This window comes from Anoplopoma fimbria, chromosome 3 (assembly GCF_027596085.1).
Source record: "Anoplopoma fimbria isolate UVic2021 breed Golden Eagle Sablefish chromosome 3, Afim_UVic_2022, whole genome shotgun sequence".
NCBI lineage: Eukaryota > Metazoa > Chordata > Actinopteri > Perciformes > Anoplopomatidae > Anoplopoma > Anoplopoma fimbria.
Genome location: NC_072451.1, coordinates 17,969,079 through 17,986,148, shown reverse-complemented (window position 1 = coordinate 17,986,148; position 17,070 = coordinate 17,969,079). Strand labels below are relative to the sequence as shown.

Here is a 17,070-nt window from a genome sequence, read left to right as displayed (position 1 = left end):
AAAGTTCCCATCACCTCAATGCCACAGCCCAGCCTGCCGTGACCCGACTGCCTCCAGACCCTGCAGGTGCACATCTCCGCCTCACCGAGGGATTCAGACTAACTAAGTACCAGTCACATGTATCACGCTCCTCCTCATCCACCCGGCAGAAACTACCATTAATATGATGGTGATCTCATTCGGTTGCCAAAGACAGAAACATAATAATCAAGTCAGTTATAAGTAATTGAGGGGAGGGATTTGTTTGGAGAAGCAATTTGTGATTGATTTTAATTTAACGAGTACGCGTTGTTGGTGCACACTCGAATAAACATGCACACACACACACACATTTATGTATTGGTTGAATGACCTGAGTCAAAGCCGCCAGAGGAGACAGGGGAATTGGCTCGGTGTCCAACGCATACACAACAGTTACTGACGTCACCCAAAAATTCAAGAGGGCCAGGGCCTGAGAAAGACAGCCGGCCAATTTATATAACAATGTGAGAAAAAAAAAAACGAGGGGCTTTGCGATGAGCGCGACAGCTGTGCTTAATCACGGGAACGAAGCCAAGAGAGATGTGAAGGGACTCAGAAGGCTTGAAAGAAGGTGAAGAAAGCTGGGATGAGGAAGAGAGAGCTTCAGGGGGGGAGAGGAAGATGGGATGAGACTGGAGGAAGGGAATAAAGTCTCAGCTCTCAAAACTCATATCTCAAACACTGAGAGCCTGAAAAAAAAAAAAAGGGATGGGGAGATTTAAGAAAGAGAAGGGATGTTGCGGGGAGAGTTCATCCCAGGGAACGAAAACTCTCCTGACAAAACATCCCAATATGAAACATCAAAGCCTTGATGCTTCTCTTTGCATCACCAGCACATTTGCAAAGAGGGGAACATTTGCAAGAACCAAGACAGTAGGTTGCTGTTCCCATTTACCAATTTTCAACAAGAAAAATATGCAGCACTTTACTTGTCTTACCTGTATTAAATGGGAAAGATCATCAATTCTATAAATACTACAGAATGAGAGACCTGAAATAGATGTTTAAAAGCTTTTTAAAGATCATTACTGTGGGAGAACATTCTAAACTACAAGTCCTCCTGTGAAAAGACACACCAGATCCACTTTCCTTGGTTCAGTCCATCCTGCCCTCTACCCTGACCATTCATCAGCAGAGATCACATGACAGAGCCGAGACATTCATCCTGAGCCTTACACTCTCCTCTGCCCAAACAGAATTTGTGATTCAATTTAATTGAGTGATGCCCTGGGCCACGGGGCGGAAACTGAGGCTACTGGGAAAAAAAAGGGTGTAGGGAGCAAGGACACACAGGAGACGAATGGTGAAAGGGGGGACAATTTCAGCTGCTTCACAGCTCGAGGAAGGGATTTGGTCACATAATGTATTCGATGACACAGGCATGTTAGTAGACATAAACACAGACATATAGCACAAAAATACATGTGTGAAAGGAAAATTGATTTTGAAAATGTTGAGTGTGATGTTTACGTACTGTGCACTAAGAAATAATGACAAGGGAGCTTAGACAGAGTGTGTTGTTTGTCTGTGGAGTAATAAGAGTAAAAGTAATGACGCTGAGGTGAAATACAGATTAAGCAAGACTCACGATAACCAAGAATGACAGTATGAAACAGATGTGGCCAGAAAGTTACAACTGGTCTATAAGCCCTACGCGTGAATTCCGTCTCTCACTTGATCTCAGCAGGAAGGTAGCGCGAGCATGAAATATTCAAAGAGAGTGCTTTTAGTTTAAACCAGAGCTATGGCCCAAAATAGAGAAGACAGAAAGACACTGGACCATCTCTTACGAAGCTTAATGTTACAATCATTACAATTAAAGACACTGAATAAATACTGTCCCATCTAAACACACAGATCGTTGAGAGCAGCTGGAGTGCCCAAAACATCCTTCCAATCGATCACTGTGGAGTCAAGGATTCCAGTTAAAATCCATAGCAGCTAGATGCTGCACTTACTGTATCACTATGTGCATGTTCATAAGGCGTAAAGACATGCACTGTCTTATGATGACCACCATACTACAGATGTGCACTCTGTGTTGTGTTCAGCCAGCTAAAGGGTTTCTGCAGGCAACGTTTGGTCCCTCGGTTGGGGTGGAGAACGTTCACAATAATGTTTATAATAAAAGCTTTCATCTTTCCTTACCAGCTATTGTCAAGCTGACCTTGACACTTAGTGTCAAACTATTAAATTAAATTAAATTGCATACAAGTAAACCAAAGCTCTCTGACTGGCATACTGCTCAGCAGCTCCCAGTAAATGAATACAGTATGTCCAATGTGAACTGCATGTAATCTCACCCCAAAATAGCAGGTTGTTGCTCTAAATAACATGCTTTTAGTCGCCTTGTCTGGTGGAATAACTTGAATAAACAAATCATAAACATTATGTAAAACACTTTTCATGTGAGCCCTTATCAAAATATGCACGCAGAGACCGAGTAAAGCAAGACACTCACACAGATGAACGTCATTTCTACATATACATTCAAATACATGTGCACACACTCAAAAACACATACTACACAAAAACACATTATACGCTTAAGGAACACACAAGGCAGCCAGCCATGCGCTAAGCCCGGGTTGACAGAGTTCGTTTGGAAGATGTAAAATATTTATGAGAGAAGACTCTGCAGGGGAGGAAGAAGAGATGAAAATAGTGAGGGAGCAACGGAGAGATGGCAAATAACGGGAGGAATGAAACGATGACGAGCGGGCCCCAGCTGAAATGCCCTGTTACGGCTCAGCGGAGGAAACGCAAGCTAGATAAGTCATTGTCATTTCAAGTTCATTAGCTCACTGTGGGCCACCTCCTCCTGGGAGGAAGGAGAGAGGGGAAAGGTATATGTGTACAGTAGCAAAAAAAACTCCGGTAGCGCTTGTACAATGGAATATCAACTTGTATTGGAAATTGCTTTATGATGTTTTTACACAAGAAAACTCATACTTTTATGGTAAGTGGTTTACTGTAGCCTTTCTAGCACCATAAGCAAGGCTATGGGAAATTCAGTCAATTACTACAATAAATGTGGAGATAAACATAATCAAAAATGTATTAAGAAATGTTAAGTTACAAACCAAATCTCAAAGTTGACACAATACGACTCTTCATTTCCAATATTCTTCCATCTTTTGGGGTAGACAGCTATACGCAACGAGCACCAGCACGTTGCTATTAATTGGTTCAGATGCCGGGTGTATGTGGAGGACATGATGCTACATATATCTCCAGAAACTTTCTCTCAAAACGGCACAAACATTAAAAAACAAACTAGAATTAGTGAAAAAGGACTGCTGTTTAAGGGAGTGGAGGGAGGCATGTGGGGAAAAAATATATATATAATGGTTTTGGGTAATAAAAAGCTAATCCTGTACCAGCTAACAGGATGACAATTGACAGTAATTACATATTGCCCCCTGTAATTATGAGCTTTCTCTATGTACCCCTCTCCTCGTTCAGCTTTAGTAATCCTCTGGTCATTCTCGCCTCTCCGTCATCAGACAGTCACTCTACCTCCAGATCGAAAAAGTCCAGCGTGGTCAAGCCAAATAAGCAAACCACCATGATGTACACGGGGCTTTCCTTAGCCACAAATAACGCTCAGGAAATGATGTCACATAAAACCAGATCTAACTATCTAATTACAGAAAAATGTGCTTAGAAAGCAGAAAATCCAACAGGAGATGAGCGTTGGAGTTGACTCAGAGAGAACTGGGGAAAGCTGCTTCACCACAAACTGGGAGAGGGAGATATAGAGAGGCTGCAGCGCACAGCTAGAACAAACCATTTGGGTATTCTGGCTGTGAGAAGAACTAATGTTATGGGGGACCAAAGATCTCTGCAGTTTAAGCCAAATGTACCGGATGGAGAGGGAGAGATGCAGTATAGGATCACTGAGCACTAAAGCCTGGAAAATAAACTCTGCTCGCTAGGCTTCCAGGAAGCCAAGAAAACAGCACACAGATTACACTGTAATTACATTCAAACTCAGAGCAAGGGAAGTTGGAGGACGGTTAAAGTGAGTGTGAGAAACATGGATCCCGACAGGAAGTGTTTAAAGAAAACTAACAGGATCACTGGCTTATAAAGGCCACATTTTTAGAAGTGATTTATCTTATTCAAAGCGCAGAAGACAGAGGAGTCCCGGTTTGCCAACATGTGTAACTCCGTTAATGAAGGTTTAGAATTTTAGAATTGGGTTGGCTTGAAACATATGGCTTTAATGTTAAGGCTATAAAAATGTGTGGTAAAATTAGATCCCCAAAATATGGAGTCATAAAAATCACAGACAAGTCCCAGAAACAAACTGGAGAGCATCTGTGAGCATGCAGTACATTTCCCATGAAAAATAAATGAATTCACAACTTCCTCTGCAGGAGTAGACAGTAGGGGAAGAATGGGAGATAAAGCCTCACAGGCAGAAACGACTTACGGAGAGAGAGTGAAAGAGGGGAGAAAATAATTACGATAATGGAAACAAGTGTGAAACAGTTTATCTCAATGATAAAGAAAACCTTTAGGGAAAAAAAACCAAGAAACAATAAGGCTAAATAACCAATTGTATGCAGTCACTTGCTTGGAGCAGCTAATAACGAAATTCCTCCAAAATGACCAACTTAAAAAGCCAAACAGGGAACGTTCAGTGAGCTGCAGATTTAATAGAGCTGAGGAGAAAGTGGCATCCGTTCTGAATTCCCAACTTAGGAAACATGCTTCGAATTTGGAGGAGATTGTGTTGAATAATGTTGCTACCTCAGGGGGGGGTGAGAGGAGGGAAAACGAGACAAAGAAGATATTCACAAAGTCCTGAAACACCTGGGATGTCTGCCTCACACGCACATGCACATTGCAGTCCAGTTTTCGTACGGATACTCCTGCAATGTTTCATTCTGCAGATGTGAGCTATGGTGTTTTTTAATAAAAACCTGTGTGTGGAAGAAGAGGCCACTGTTGAACAGAGCGGGACAGAAATTATTGCTTATCAAAGGGAAGTGTGTAGCTGAAGGGATATGTGTACCACAGCGCCTGTGTGTCCTATCTTTATTAAATCTACATTGTGTGTGCCCGGCATCTGAGCAGCAAGGTGCCGGACACATTTCAGGCATTCAACAGTTAGAAGGCAACCTTACCGATTTTTATTATCTACCCCAATCTGTTTTATATGCAGGCCCAAATCTACCATCTCGTCAATTCCTATTTATTCTTTTACTTTCATATTTGAGAGATAGGAGCCTCAAGGCTGTCTCCATCAGAGAATATCCCTCCATTTTGGCAATTATACTTGGAATGGAGAATTGGATCAGAACTGGGGGAAGCGCTCAAAAGTCTGTGCTAAAGATATTACTATTTCAAATGAAAATGACTATATATTTATACAGAATTACCATGTCATAATGCCCCAGAATCAGCTGATCTTGGCACATAAAGTGAAAACAGAATAAAGATTTGCCCATTGTTTAATTAGACAATTAAAGGAACATTAATCCAGAACTACTTTAACAATCAATTAATCACCAAATCCATTTCTCAAGCAAACATTTAGAATATTTGTCGATTCTCTTGAATAAGAGAATTTTGAGCATCCATTTTCTTGTTTTTCTCCACTCATTGTTAATCAAATATATTCGGGTTTTGGGCTGTTGGCAATACAAAACATGTAATTGGAAGACACCACTTTAGGTTCTGGGAGATTGTAACAGGCAATATTTTGCTCTGTTTTTTAAATTCTAATAATTCCTGAATGATAAATTGAAAAGAGATATTAGGAAGCTGTAAAAAAACATCTTATAACCCAAGTATTCATTTTATTATTATAACAGTGGCAGAATCAATAAAATCCAAAGAATACCCAACCCCCAGTGGGCCTGCTGAATTTGTTGCCACAGTGAAATAGCCACAGGAGCAACTACTCCGGTCCACAGCTGCATACAGTGCGTATGTGCGTGTTGGTGTAGGGCGTGTCGCCCTGTTAAATCCATCCTGCGTGCCCTCACATAATATGGTAGTGGGCGCCCTGGTTTGGGTCTGTACCATCTGTCGAGCAGCAGGAGGGCAAGAGGAGAGGTAGCCGGAGCAGAAGCGAAGTCACACGGAGAGCTAGAGCCAGTTTCCTGTCACTTCAAATACTCACCTAGGCTACAGAAGGCCCTGCTGGAGGGGACATCAGCCACAGCAGTCATGCCATTTTGCCATGGCACACGTATGCATTTACATGCATACGTGTAAATGCATACGTGCTTCGTGCATATGTGCTCGTGCTTCGTGAGCAGGAAATGAATTCTCCGTCCTTGTTCACACAATTTGCAGAGTTCGGAGCAGCTAAACATGTTTGAACACACTGTCCTCCAGATGTTCATGTTTCTCACAGCCCCAAATGCAACAGATCAAAGGGCAAACGCCAGCAATAATGAACACGCATGCTTAGCACACAATGGCAGCAAATTAAGAGGAAGCGGTTAAATAATATTCTTGATAAATGTCTTTTGAAGTTGTGAAGAGTGAACACAAATCTGTGGCACACACACAAATCAACGCTCTCTCATTTGCTTATGGACACATAACACACACACCACACACACACACACACACACACACACACACACACACACACACACACACACACACACACACACACACACACACACACACACACACACACACACACACACACACACACACACACACACACAGACAGTGAAGGCGCTTGCAGTGACAAGGGAATAATTCTCCCTTTGACACAACCAATTCCTCTGAAGACAAAAGAGGAGTCACAAGACCCCCCACCACCACCACCACCACCACCACCAACACCACCACCACCACACACACACACACACACACATGCTTGTTGCAGTGACACTGCAAACCCCTGTGGTGACATAAAAAGACTACGCTGTTATCTGTGTGTCTCTGTGTGTCTGTGTGTGTGTGTGTGTGTGTGTGTGTGTGTGTGTGTGTCCGTGTGTGTGCGTGTGCGATTGTGATTGCCAAGGGAAGGCTGTATGTGTGAACTCCTACTCTCACATTAGACAAGTGACAGCGAACAAAAGACACCAAGAGTGCAACAAGAGAGAAAAAGAGAAGGAGATGGCAGCAGCTGAAGTGCATGCTGGTCAGAAAAAGGCAGCTGACACTTCAAGGTAGTGCATTAAATCCGAAAAAGCAATCTCTCTTGGACCTCAATTTCCTACCCTTTAAGACCCTGGATAAATTGCAGTAGTTTTTTTAATTTAAATAAGTCAAAGGACATGTAGGGAAAAAGTGACATGTTGTCAGCTCTTACGTCCTTCCGTACAAAAATGAGTCAATGTAATTATTTGACTATTGTCTTGGCTGTGTAAAGGAAATAGGACTGTTGCGTGTTGGTCTGACCTTAAATCGTCTGCACAAAAAATGATTCAGATTAAGACGACCACTTCACCTTCTGTGCTCGTGCTTCGTGAGCAGGAAATGAATTCTCCGTCCTTGTTCACACAATTTGCAGAGTTCGGAGCAGCTAAACATGTTTGAACACACTGTCCTCCAGATTTTCATGTTTCTCACAGCCCCAAGTATTTAACAGATTAAGTAAGGAAATGAAGCGCAGAAAACACGTTTTTGCTTTGAACCATTTTCAAGTCCATCTTTTCTCTTCTTCTCTGTTCTTTGTGTTGTGTTTTTCCTACATATAGCCCGTCACAGGGCGGAGCAGGGACTAGCAAAACCTGGCAGACCAGGCCAGCCCAAGTCACAGTCAGCAGACCATGAGCCCTCTCCCCCTCTCTCCCCCTCTCTCTCCTCTCTCTCTATGGTGAACATCAAACACGCTGTGGTCTGTTTCATGCTCCCTGCAGCCCATTATGGCTTAATGCTTCAAGAGGCTTCTTACTGACTTCAGCATTTTAACAACTCCGGAATATTCAGTTGGTAGGAAAAACACACACACACAAAGAGACATGCACGCTCACAAACACACACGGATACTGTACGTATAAAGAAAAAAAACAGGCGCAGACAGGAGCCCAGATGCAGAGATTCACACACTGTAAACTGCAGCGGGGTTATGAGCATGCACACTGTGTTACAGAAACAACTGTTGCTGTTGCTTTAATCTGTCTGTGGAGGAAGACCAACAGACGCATGGGGCTTTGTGCTGACGTTAACCTTCATGTAAGCCACGACGCTCTCATCTCAGAGTCGGCTAATGAGTCACATTAACCAGGCGGTAATATGTAATTCAGCGCGATCAATTAGTTATCCACCATATGGAGAGTAAGACTACCACATCAGCGGAGATATCAATGGGCTGGAGATAAGGCTTCTATCCAGAAGGGCTGCAATGAGCACAAGCTCACCACACACACACACACACACACACACACACACACACACACACACACACACACACACACACACACACACACACACACACACACACACACACACACACACACACACACACACACACACACACACACACACACACACACACACACGGTATTAACCTTTTATTGAAATGTTTGATCTGGCCCTTTATCTGTCTAGGGCCCTTTTTAAAAAACATATATATACGTAACATTGCTGGCTTTATGTGTTTAAGTGTGCTTGTGTCAGTCGGACATACAGTCAATATGCAATTCAAAAAAAGTTTTTAACGCTTTAGAGTGACCCTGAATATGCATTCAATCATTCATGCAGCTGGAATGAATAGACAACTGTTGTGATTGAGGTTTTTTGATGACTTGTTCTGTCACATGTGGAGTACTGCCGAGTCATTTGGTAAAGTGCGGCTGATAAACAAAAGAACTTCAAATTGCAGAGAACAGAGCAGCCAGATTGCTCTGTCATTGTTCACTCCGTGCTGATGAGTGTGAGATGCATAAACAATGATCAGGGTTAACTGTAGAGGCTACATTAAAATCTAGTCTTCAGTTGTTTATGCAAAAAGTCATTTTGAATAGCACACAAAACTTATTTTGTAACAAACTAGTGTACACTGTTTTTCTTGTCATGCTCGTAGGTATAATATTTATCAAGTGAGCAATGGTCATCTGATGGTGTCAACTGTTCTTTTATCTTCTCCTGCCTGGAAAATGCTCCCCACCAACATTAGACAGACCGAAGTACATTTTATTTCATAAATGAAAAATGTAAGAACATCACGTAGATATTATTTTGGTTGTTGTTGTTTTGGAATCTTTTCATTTTGTTTTTACTATTATTATTATTTTATTGCTGTGTATTTGTGAAAATGTTGGTCTTGTTTCCATTGTAGACCATCATTATTTAACGTTTCATGGGCCATTTATCTTATTTTCTGCTTCTTACATTTGGCTGTTTTTGTCTCAGGAAGACTACCTACCGCTCTGTGGAAAGTAATAGGGATCCAAATAAAGAATAAATGAATGAAAAAGAGCGTCTCTCCTTAAAAACATTAAGTGTTTTGTGAAAGTAGAATATTTCTTCTTTGTGCACAACAGATAATAATTAAGTGACGTATCTATTACAGTCCTTTAAACTGTGTTCTGGTGAATCCACCACATTTATGTAACAGCATTCAATTAAGACTCTTGCCATGTTGAAAGTGTTAGAAAAGTATTTTGGGGTCCAACCCAGTAGGACTATAAAAATGACTCCCTGAACTGGGACACCAATTAAGTCTCAGTGCCTGCTGATATGAAGTTTTGGTTCATTAATGGACTGCACAAGAAAATAAACCAACTATTTTGCTTGGGTGACAAGTTTACAATGAATGTTAGTACTAACAAACACATTTTTTTCTTAATCCTAACTGGCATGAGTGGACATTGCTGAGGGGGATAAGAATGAGGTGCCACCAAAAGTCAAGCAGCCTCACAGGGGGACTGGAGGGTCCTAAACTAACAGCAACTGGTGGAAGACATAGCAATACTGTTTAAGTATATCCACAGAGATTAAAGGCTTAAATACAAACAACATTGTACATGGTCTACATTTTGCTCTGGACCATAAACACTCGAGCAGATGGGTCCTCTGGATTGCAGATCATGCTGATTCTTAGAGTTGGGTACTTTGAAATAAAATGTTTAAATGAACTTGGCTCCCTCGTATTTTTGCTGTTTGTTCTGCAGCCTCTGCCTGGCTAGCCAGCTTTGTTTTATTCTGGCAGTGGACTCATATCTCCATTTAACCTCTGGCTGTAGAGTGGTGTAGGGGGCAGCAAGTACACCAGCAGCTATTATCTTATCATTTCCCACAGTCAATTAGGTGAGATAGTTGCCTGGGGAGAATTTCCTACCCAGTGTGTAAAAAAAACTCATGCTCTGTTTTAGCTATAGTGCTACTGTTACATTTCAAGAAAACGATCACAGTCAAGCTGCTGTGTTCCAACGATTCCCATACTTTTTCTCTGTTGGCTACCATGCTGATCAGCCCATGTTTCCAGCCACAAGCCAGTCGTTAGTCAACAACAGTTCCTAGCAAGCCTGGTGAGCAACAATCCCACTGTATCATTAGCCAAACACTGGTTGGAGATGACACTTGAGAGCACTGAGCGGCTCACAGTCAGCCTGTAGCAACCGGCAATCAACAACAACACAAATACGGCATGGGAAAAGCCAATGGCATACCGAAATGTTACCAGCCTTCCTCCAGATGTCTCATGCAGCTTGTGTCTTTGTTTAGGCTTATATGTCATAGAGCATCTAACACTCGTTGGCTGCCAGCTGCTATCAAAGAGCGTCTGGCGCCTCTCTCTTTAAGAGCAGATGAGAGAGAGAAACGGAGAGATGAGGAGTGTCATCCCCCCTGAAAGACAAACAGATAAGTCATCATGACAGTAATGGTGGGGCGGGACAGGGAGGAGACAGGTGAGCCCCAGAATACAAAAAAATATCCGTTTTTAATAAATAGCAACAAAAAAAGCTGGTTCCAATAAAAAAATGATTATATTGGACAAAGTTAAAGCTAGGGTGGGCGATTTTGGAGAAAACAGCCGTTGAGATTCCGTCGCGTGCTCTCTGGCCTCTCCCTGCCACGCTACCTGCTGTAGCTCCTCCCACCGAACGTCAGTTATGCGCGTTCATGTGAATTCAGTTACATTGATAGGAAGACAAAACACCATGTCCGATTCCGCAGCCAATAAGAACAGAATCGGAAAAAAGTGTATTATGGCAATTTTTGGGTGCGGACAGAGGCAGGGGAGAGCAAAGTTATGAGCAGATATTCTCAGAGCACTTCACCTACATATAGCTGACTGGCTATTAGGACAGTTTTGCCAAATATTACAGTAAAGAAATTACCCACCCTAGCTTTAAACTGCCATCGTCACATTCTTTTTGATTACCTGCGAACCATGACTTTTCATTTCTGCACAACTGATACTGTTCCCACGGTCCAGTAAACACAGCATCAACACAATATCAAACAGTTCACCCTTAACTCGATAGCTTTCCTGTGCTTGGCTTTTTATGGCAAATTACTAAGCAACAGGGGACTATCCGAGTTTTTAAATGAGGCGTGTCAATGTGAAGGCAATATCTAGGAATCTTCTTTCACTGCTGGCTGAGCATAATCAAACAGAGACAGTGATCTGTGATGTGTACCTCGCATATTCATAAAAGTATCTAATTCAAATGTAAAGAGCAGAGGTATACAAAAAGGTAAAAAGTATATCTTTTTTTTTTTACATTAGGAAAACTAATAACTTTAAAGGCCATATGACTTGCAAACTTTGAACAGTATATTTGCTACTTTGTGTGTTGAGGAATTCTATCTCATTTATTGTGCAATAGCATTAATATATATATATTTGATAGAGCTGCAACTGGACATCACCAGACTAAATCGAGGTGATGTTCTCAGCATGTGACCTTGAGTCAGACCCAGCCAATACATTAAGTTGATCAAGCCTTGGTGTCTAAAAGGAAATGTCATTCTGCAAATATCAGGTGGCTCATGATAGGCATAAATTAAAGCTTTCATATTTTACTGAGATGTTCGATATGCCAGACTGGAGCGGAGGAGCGTTTATTCATGCTTGGGTGCCAAGAGACGGGGACACAGGGAGGAATATTGTCAAAGCCAAATCTCCCCTTTCCTCCATCTCTCTTTCTGCCTCACATCCATCCACGTCTGCATCCCTCTGTCTCGCTCTCACTTCTCTATCTATCTCTTCCTGGCACTGAGTGTCGGTCTCACTCCCTTATTTTCCCTCTCACTGAGAATGCATTGACCCGAGGCTTAAGCAAGCTCCACATCATTGATTGAAACAAGAGGAATAGGTGGTGTCATGACAAGACAGATTTTTATCTTTAAAGCATTATGGATTACAGACATTTGGAGGGGGAAAAAAAGGGGGATTTCTAAGGGGACCGGGGGTTGGCGTTAATTCTGTCAAATGATTTATTCATTATGGTCGATCAATCAAATTAGAAGTGTCCAGTTACTACCTGGCTCTCACTGCCTTATTATGTATGGCGTCAAGACATGAGCTAACAGTTTCATCACATTACCGCCCCACCCTCAAATCTTATAATCTCTGCTATCCTTTCAGTGAAATCACTAGGAAAGATCTACTGCCTGTCCTTTCATTGCATATCATGTTCCTCATAAGAGCACTCCTCGGTCCATTTATGCATTTTAAAGGCGTCTCTAGATGGTCCCAAAGAAACACCTAAAATCTGAATGTATAAGCAGCCCGTTAAATACTTGCTATTTCTATTAAGATACAATGCTCTTTCTGCGACAGGGCTGTGCTGTTATAGAGCCCATATGCTTTCAGAAAATAGAGCCGTTTCTACTTTAGGAGTGAGTGACCTTTAGGTGAATACTGCAGAAAGTCACCCTTGTATGTCTCAGAGCCATTCAGACTGTGCTAATGGACAAACATGTCCGTCTTCACAGGGGAGAGGAGTTTATCTGCTGTCACAGTACACGAGCACTCTGTGGAAAATGAATTGGACAACATAGAGAAGGTGGCTGACGCAGTCTGGATGGGCTTTTTGAGGAAAAGGGTATGTTATCAGATTGGGAGGGGCTGTGGCGGTGTTACAGGGAGAATCACTGCAATCATCCACGCTCTCTTCATGTTGGTAAAATATGGAGATGACTTTATATGTTAAGGTTGTACTTTCTGGTCTTTATTTTTGGAAAAATAGTTCTTCAAATACACAAATTTGACAGTTTTGGGGCAATAAATGAAAAAATATGCAAGTTCATATCTAATTTATCTTTGTTTTCAATCTGTGCACTTGAAAGTGATTGTGTAAGCATGCACGGTTACAGTCTCATGTCTTGTCCATTCATGTACGATGCTGTAGAACCTGAAATTGCAGTAAACTCTGTGTGTGTGTGTGTGTGTGTGTGTGTGTGTGTGTGTGTGTGTGTGTGTGTGTGTGTGTGTGTGTGTGTGTGTTCACGTGTATGAAAGCGTTGCACTGAATTCCAGAGGAGGCACATGTGTAATCATCTGAACTGCAGAGGGGCTTGTGACTGTCTGACATCAGACCGTGAATGGCACAGTGAGCAGCATCATATCTGTGTGGTTACAGCACATGGTCACATCACTGTCAGGCATTCTATAGGGAGGAACTACGCCCACAAAGACCATACAGCTTATAAAGAGGAGGAAAGATTGTTGAGTATAGCAGCTTTGTTTTGAGTGAAAGGGAAACTGAACAACTAGATAAGGAAGCGAGGGGCTGCTCCTGCATCTGTGTTTCTAAAAATATTATCAAAAAGCCAGAGCTTCTGTGACATGTCTGTACTGTCTTAATGTCTTTTTCAAAGCAGTGTTTCATCTCGAGAAATAGCCGAGAGCTAGAGCTCCCTTCCTTTACCATGTGACGTGAAATGCGTGTGACTACAGGTTTAAAAAGGTAGAAAGATAGAAACTGGGTTTGCTCACTCTCACAACAAAGCAACGTATAAAAATACATCCTTTTTAAGTTCCTGGGTAACGAGACAGATTTTGAAGTAACAGATTCCTGCAGCGATGTGTGCAAACCTGAATTGTGTGCTGTTAGTGAACCAAATACACACAAAGATTTCTACAAGATAGTCCAGACCTACACACCAACACTTGAAAAAAAAAAAAAAAAAAAAAAAAATGGAGCTACTGCAGGTGCGACTTTGGCCCCCAAAATAGACTAACATTCCTTGGGGGGGGGGGGCTTGCAGAGAGATTATGGTTCTCAGTGGCAATGAGTTTATACTGTAGCAACTGCATGGGGCCTCACAGTGAGCTCAATACTTGATGCCATTACTCAAACTAAATTGTGTGCCACATTCGGACAGGTAGATGGTCCTGAAAGTGCGTGTGGGCTCAGGGGGTGAAGATCACATTTGATCCAAAAGAAATAGTGCGCACATCATGTCCGCAGCAAAAAAAAAAAAAAAAAAAAAAAAAAAAAAAAAAAAAAAGGATCTTACCTGATATTTCAGACTGAGGGACACCGTCCAGAGCGAATCCTTTCCCGCTGTAAAACTGCCTGATATCCGAACAACTCCGAGCTTTGCTGGTCCCTTTGTCCCCATAGGCTGGTGCCGTTAGAGAGCACACTGCCAGAGCCGCTATGATGAAGGAATCCATCATGTGGACTTTAGTCAAGTGCAAATCCTAACCGAGGAGGCGACAGCGACTGTGTTGAGTCCTGAAGTAAGTGGCCGCGTGTCGAAAGGGGGGGGGGGTTATACCGTAGTGCCGCTGCGCGTAAAATATCCTCCACCTTCCTAGATCCCTCCTGCGCTACGAGTGCGTCTTGCCGCTGAGTGTGTGGCTGCTCTCCGACTCTTCACAGCTCAGAGGTCCCGTCTCTTATTATCCCCTCTCCTATAGGGCCGATGTGGACAGGACAGCTGCTTTTTTATTATTATTATTATTGGGTTTTTTTTTTAATTCTTCCCAAAACGACCGAGTCTTCCGTGCCCAGGATGAGTACAGTTCTCCTGTCTCCACTGTTGTTGGATCTTTTTTTTTTTTTTTTTTTTTTTTTCAGTTCACCTAGACAGGGAGAAGCAAGAGATTAAAAAAAAGAAAAAAAAGAAAAAAAGAAAGAAATGCTGAAATCATTTAGATCGTGTCATAAAATAGAACGGTATTTGCGATGACGCGGAGCAGCCCCGGGTTTCTGTGGCCGAACGCCTACCGGCTATGACGACCCGAAAGGATCCGAGTAGAGGAGGTGCACGCAGGCGGCAGCTATCGCAGCTCGTTCCCGGCTCAGAATATTGCTATGCCAGCGATGCCACTCTGTGGTGTGAGGAGGAGGCGAGAGAGAGAGAGAGAGAGAGGGAGAGGGAGGGAGGGAGGGAGTGAGTGTGAGAGAGAGAGAGAGAGAGAGAGTACACGATTCATTCTTTCTCATCTAAATATTATTTTTAGACGTTTTCAAAATAACAGCATACTAACAGTTTTTTTTTTTAACAGTGGGTTTAGTTTTGTACGAGTCTATTTGTGGAGTTTTTTGTTTTTTTGTTTGTTGTTGTTGTTGTTGTTGTTGTGATTTTCAGGTGGTCTCAGTGAAAGAATGCTCTCTACGGGTCCCGACAGCGCGATCTCCATCAGCCAGGTGTCACAGGTGAACCGTGGGCGGGGGCCTCGACCCGGGGCCCCGGCACCCACACACCCGATACAGGCCCTCTCCTCCACTCCGCATGAATCACTCCTCACGGTGCAATTTGAAGACAAGTCAGTGCCTGCCCGCTGCAGTAGCCAGTTTACTTGTCACCTGCTGAATGCCTTCATTATCTCAGTTTCTGTACGTGTATTTGAACTATGCTCACCTCCAGTATGAAGTTTACAGGTGTGTTGCTGTCTCCTACATAACAACAGTGACTTTTTATTTTATTTTACTAAACTACAATGCCTTTCCTACATGAAGGCTGTTTGCCTTATTGTCTCTGTTTTGGCAAGAGGCATTTCTATTTCTTCTTACATCTCTAAAGGAAATGCTTTGTTTATAAAGCAGGCTACATGTTATATATGCGGCAAATTTTTCACAGCATTCCTTACTTCTAATAGGATCAGTGACTACTGGTTCCAAGTTCCAAATCCAGTAAGCCAGTGCCTTGTCATGGTCAATGGCTGCAATATGTCCATAACTAATGTGTTTTTTCCTTCTCCTTTCTATGTGCGAGGAAAAAGTTCACTCAGATTGGAACCCTCTTCCTGTGAGGCAACAACTGAGTTTAAAGGTCTTATGCTGTATTGAGTAAGCCGACTACACTTTGGATATCGCTCTGGTTTCATAAATGCAAGGCTCCTGCGTTCTCTAATAGACATGCACATTAACACATATTCAGAAGTTTAGGTAAAAAGTGTTACACGTTCCATGTGATATTAGAAACTCACGGGAGACTCTGTGTTGTAGGCTTTATATCCTGAATAGCTGTGTACAGACACCCAGTTCACTCACTTGAAATACTCTCTCCAGTCATCTCAGTGTGTGAAATTGAATCAGACACTGTTTGATGGTGTCACTCCTGCGGGAGATGCTTTTTAAGGATTGTTTGCAGAAGGAGATGCCTCCGCACATTAACGCAGTGACACATGGAAAAACTCTAGTGCAGCCTGAAATAACCAGCCGTCACACGACAGACAGGCAAACAAATGTAAGAAGCAGAAAGACAGAAACGAGAAAAGACATGAGAGGAGGAGTGAGCCACATGGCGAGAACAGTCATTTCCTACCTCCATACCGTTCTTTTTACGAAGGCAGACGTTGTTTATGAATACATTAGAAAATGTTACTCTATAATTAGTCTGTTCCTCATGACTGGCTGAGTCCAAACAAAGAGGACAGCATCTCCCGTATCACTAACAGACAAATGGCTACACTAGCTCTCCATTATTACTGCTCTGAAATGAGTAGGCATGAATTACACCTTCGCTCTGAAGTGTCAAGTGTCGCGCTCATTTGCATCATGTGCATGTGCGCTCGGGCAAATCTGGCAGCACGCCATCGCAGTTACTCTGCTGGAGTTGAGAATTGTGTAATGGTGCCACACGGCAGAAAGAAACCACTTTCTAATTATGTATAATACTGTTGCTTCGGGTTTTTTCTTTGCTGCTGTGGGGGAACATCGG

General features: G+C 42.5%; 1 protein-coding gene across 1 annotated transcript in view; it reads right to left on the bottom strand.

Annotated features, from left to right (window-relative positions):
- The window catches only part of gpc1b (glypican 1b), a 58,692-nt gene extending 43,754 nt beyond the window's left edge, over positions 1 to 14,938 (bottom strand). The window contains exon 1 of the mRNA XM_054596110.1: positions 14,416 to 14,938. Within this exon, the coding sequence (XP_054452085.1) occupies positions 14,416 to 14,578 (163 nt within the window). The 5' untranslated portion in view covers positions 14,579 to 14,938. The remainder of the gene's footprint in view (positions 1 to 14,415) is intronic.
- Between the last annotated feature and the right edge of the window lie 2,132 nt (positions 14,939 to 17,070).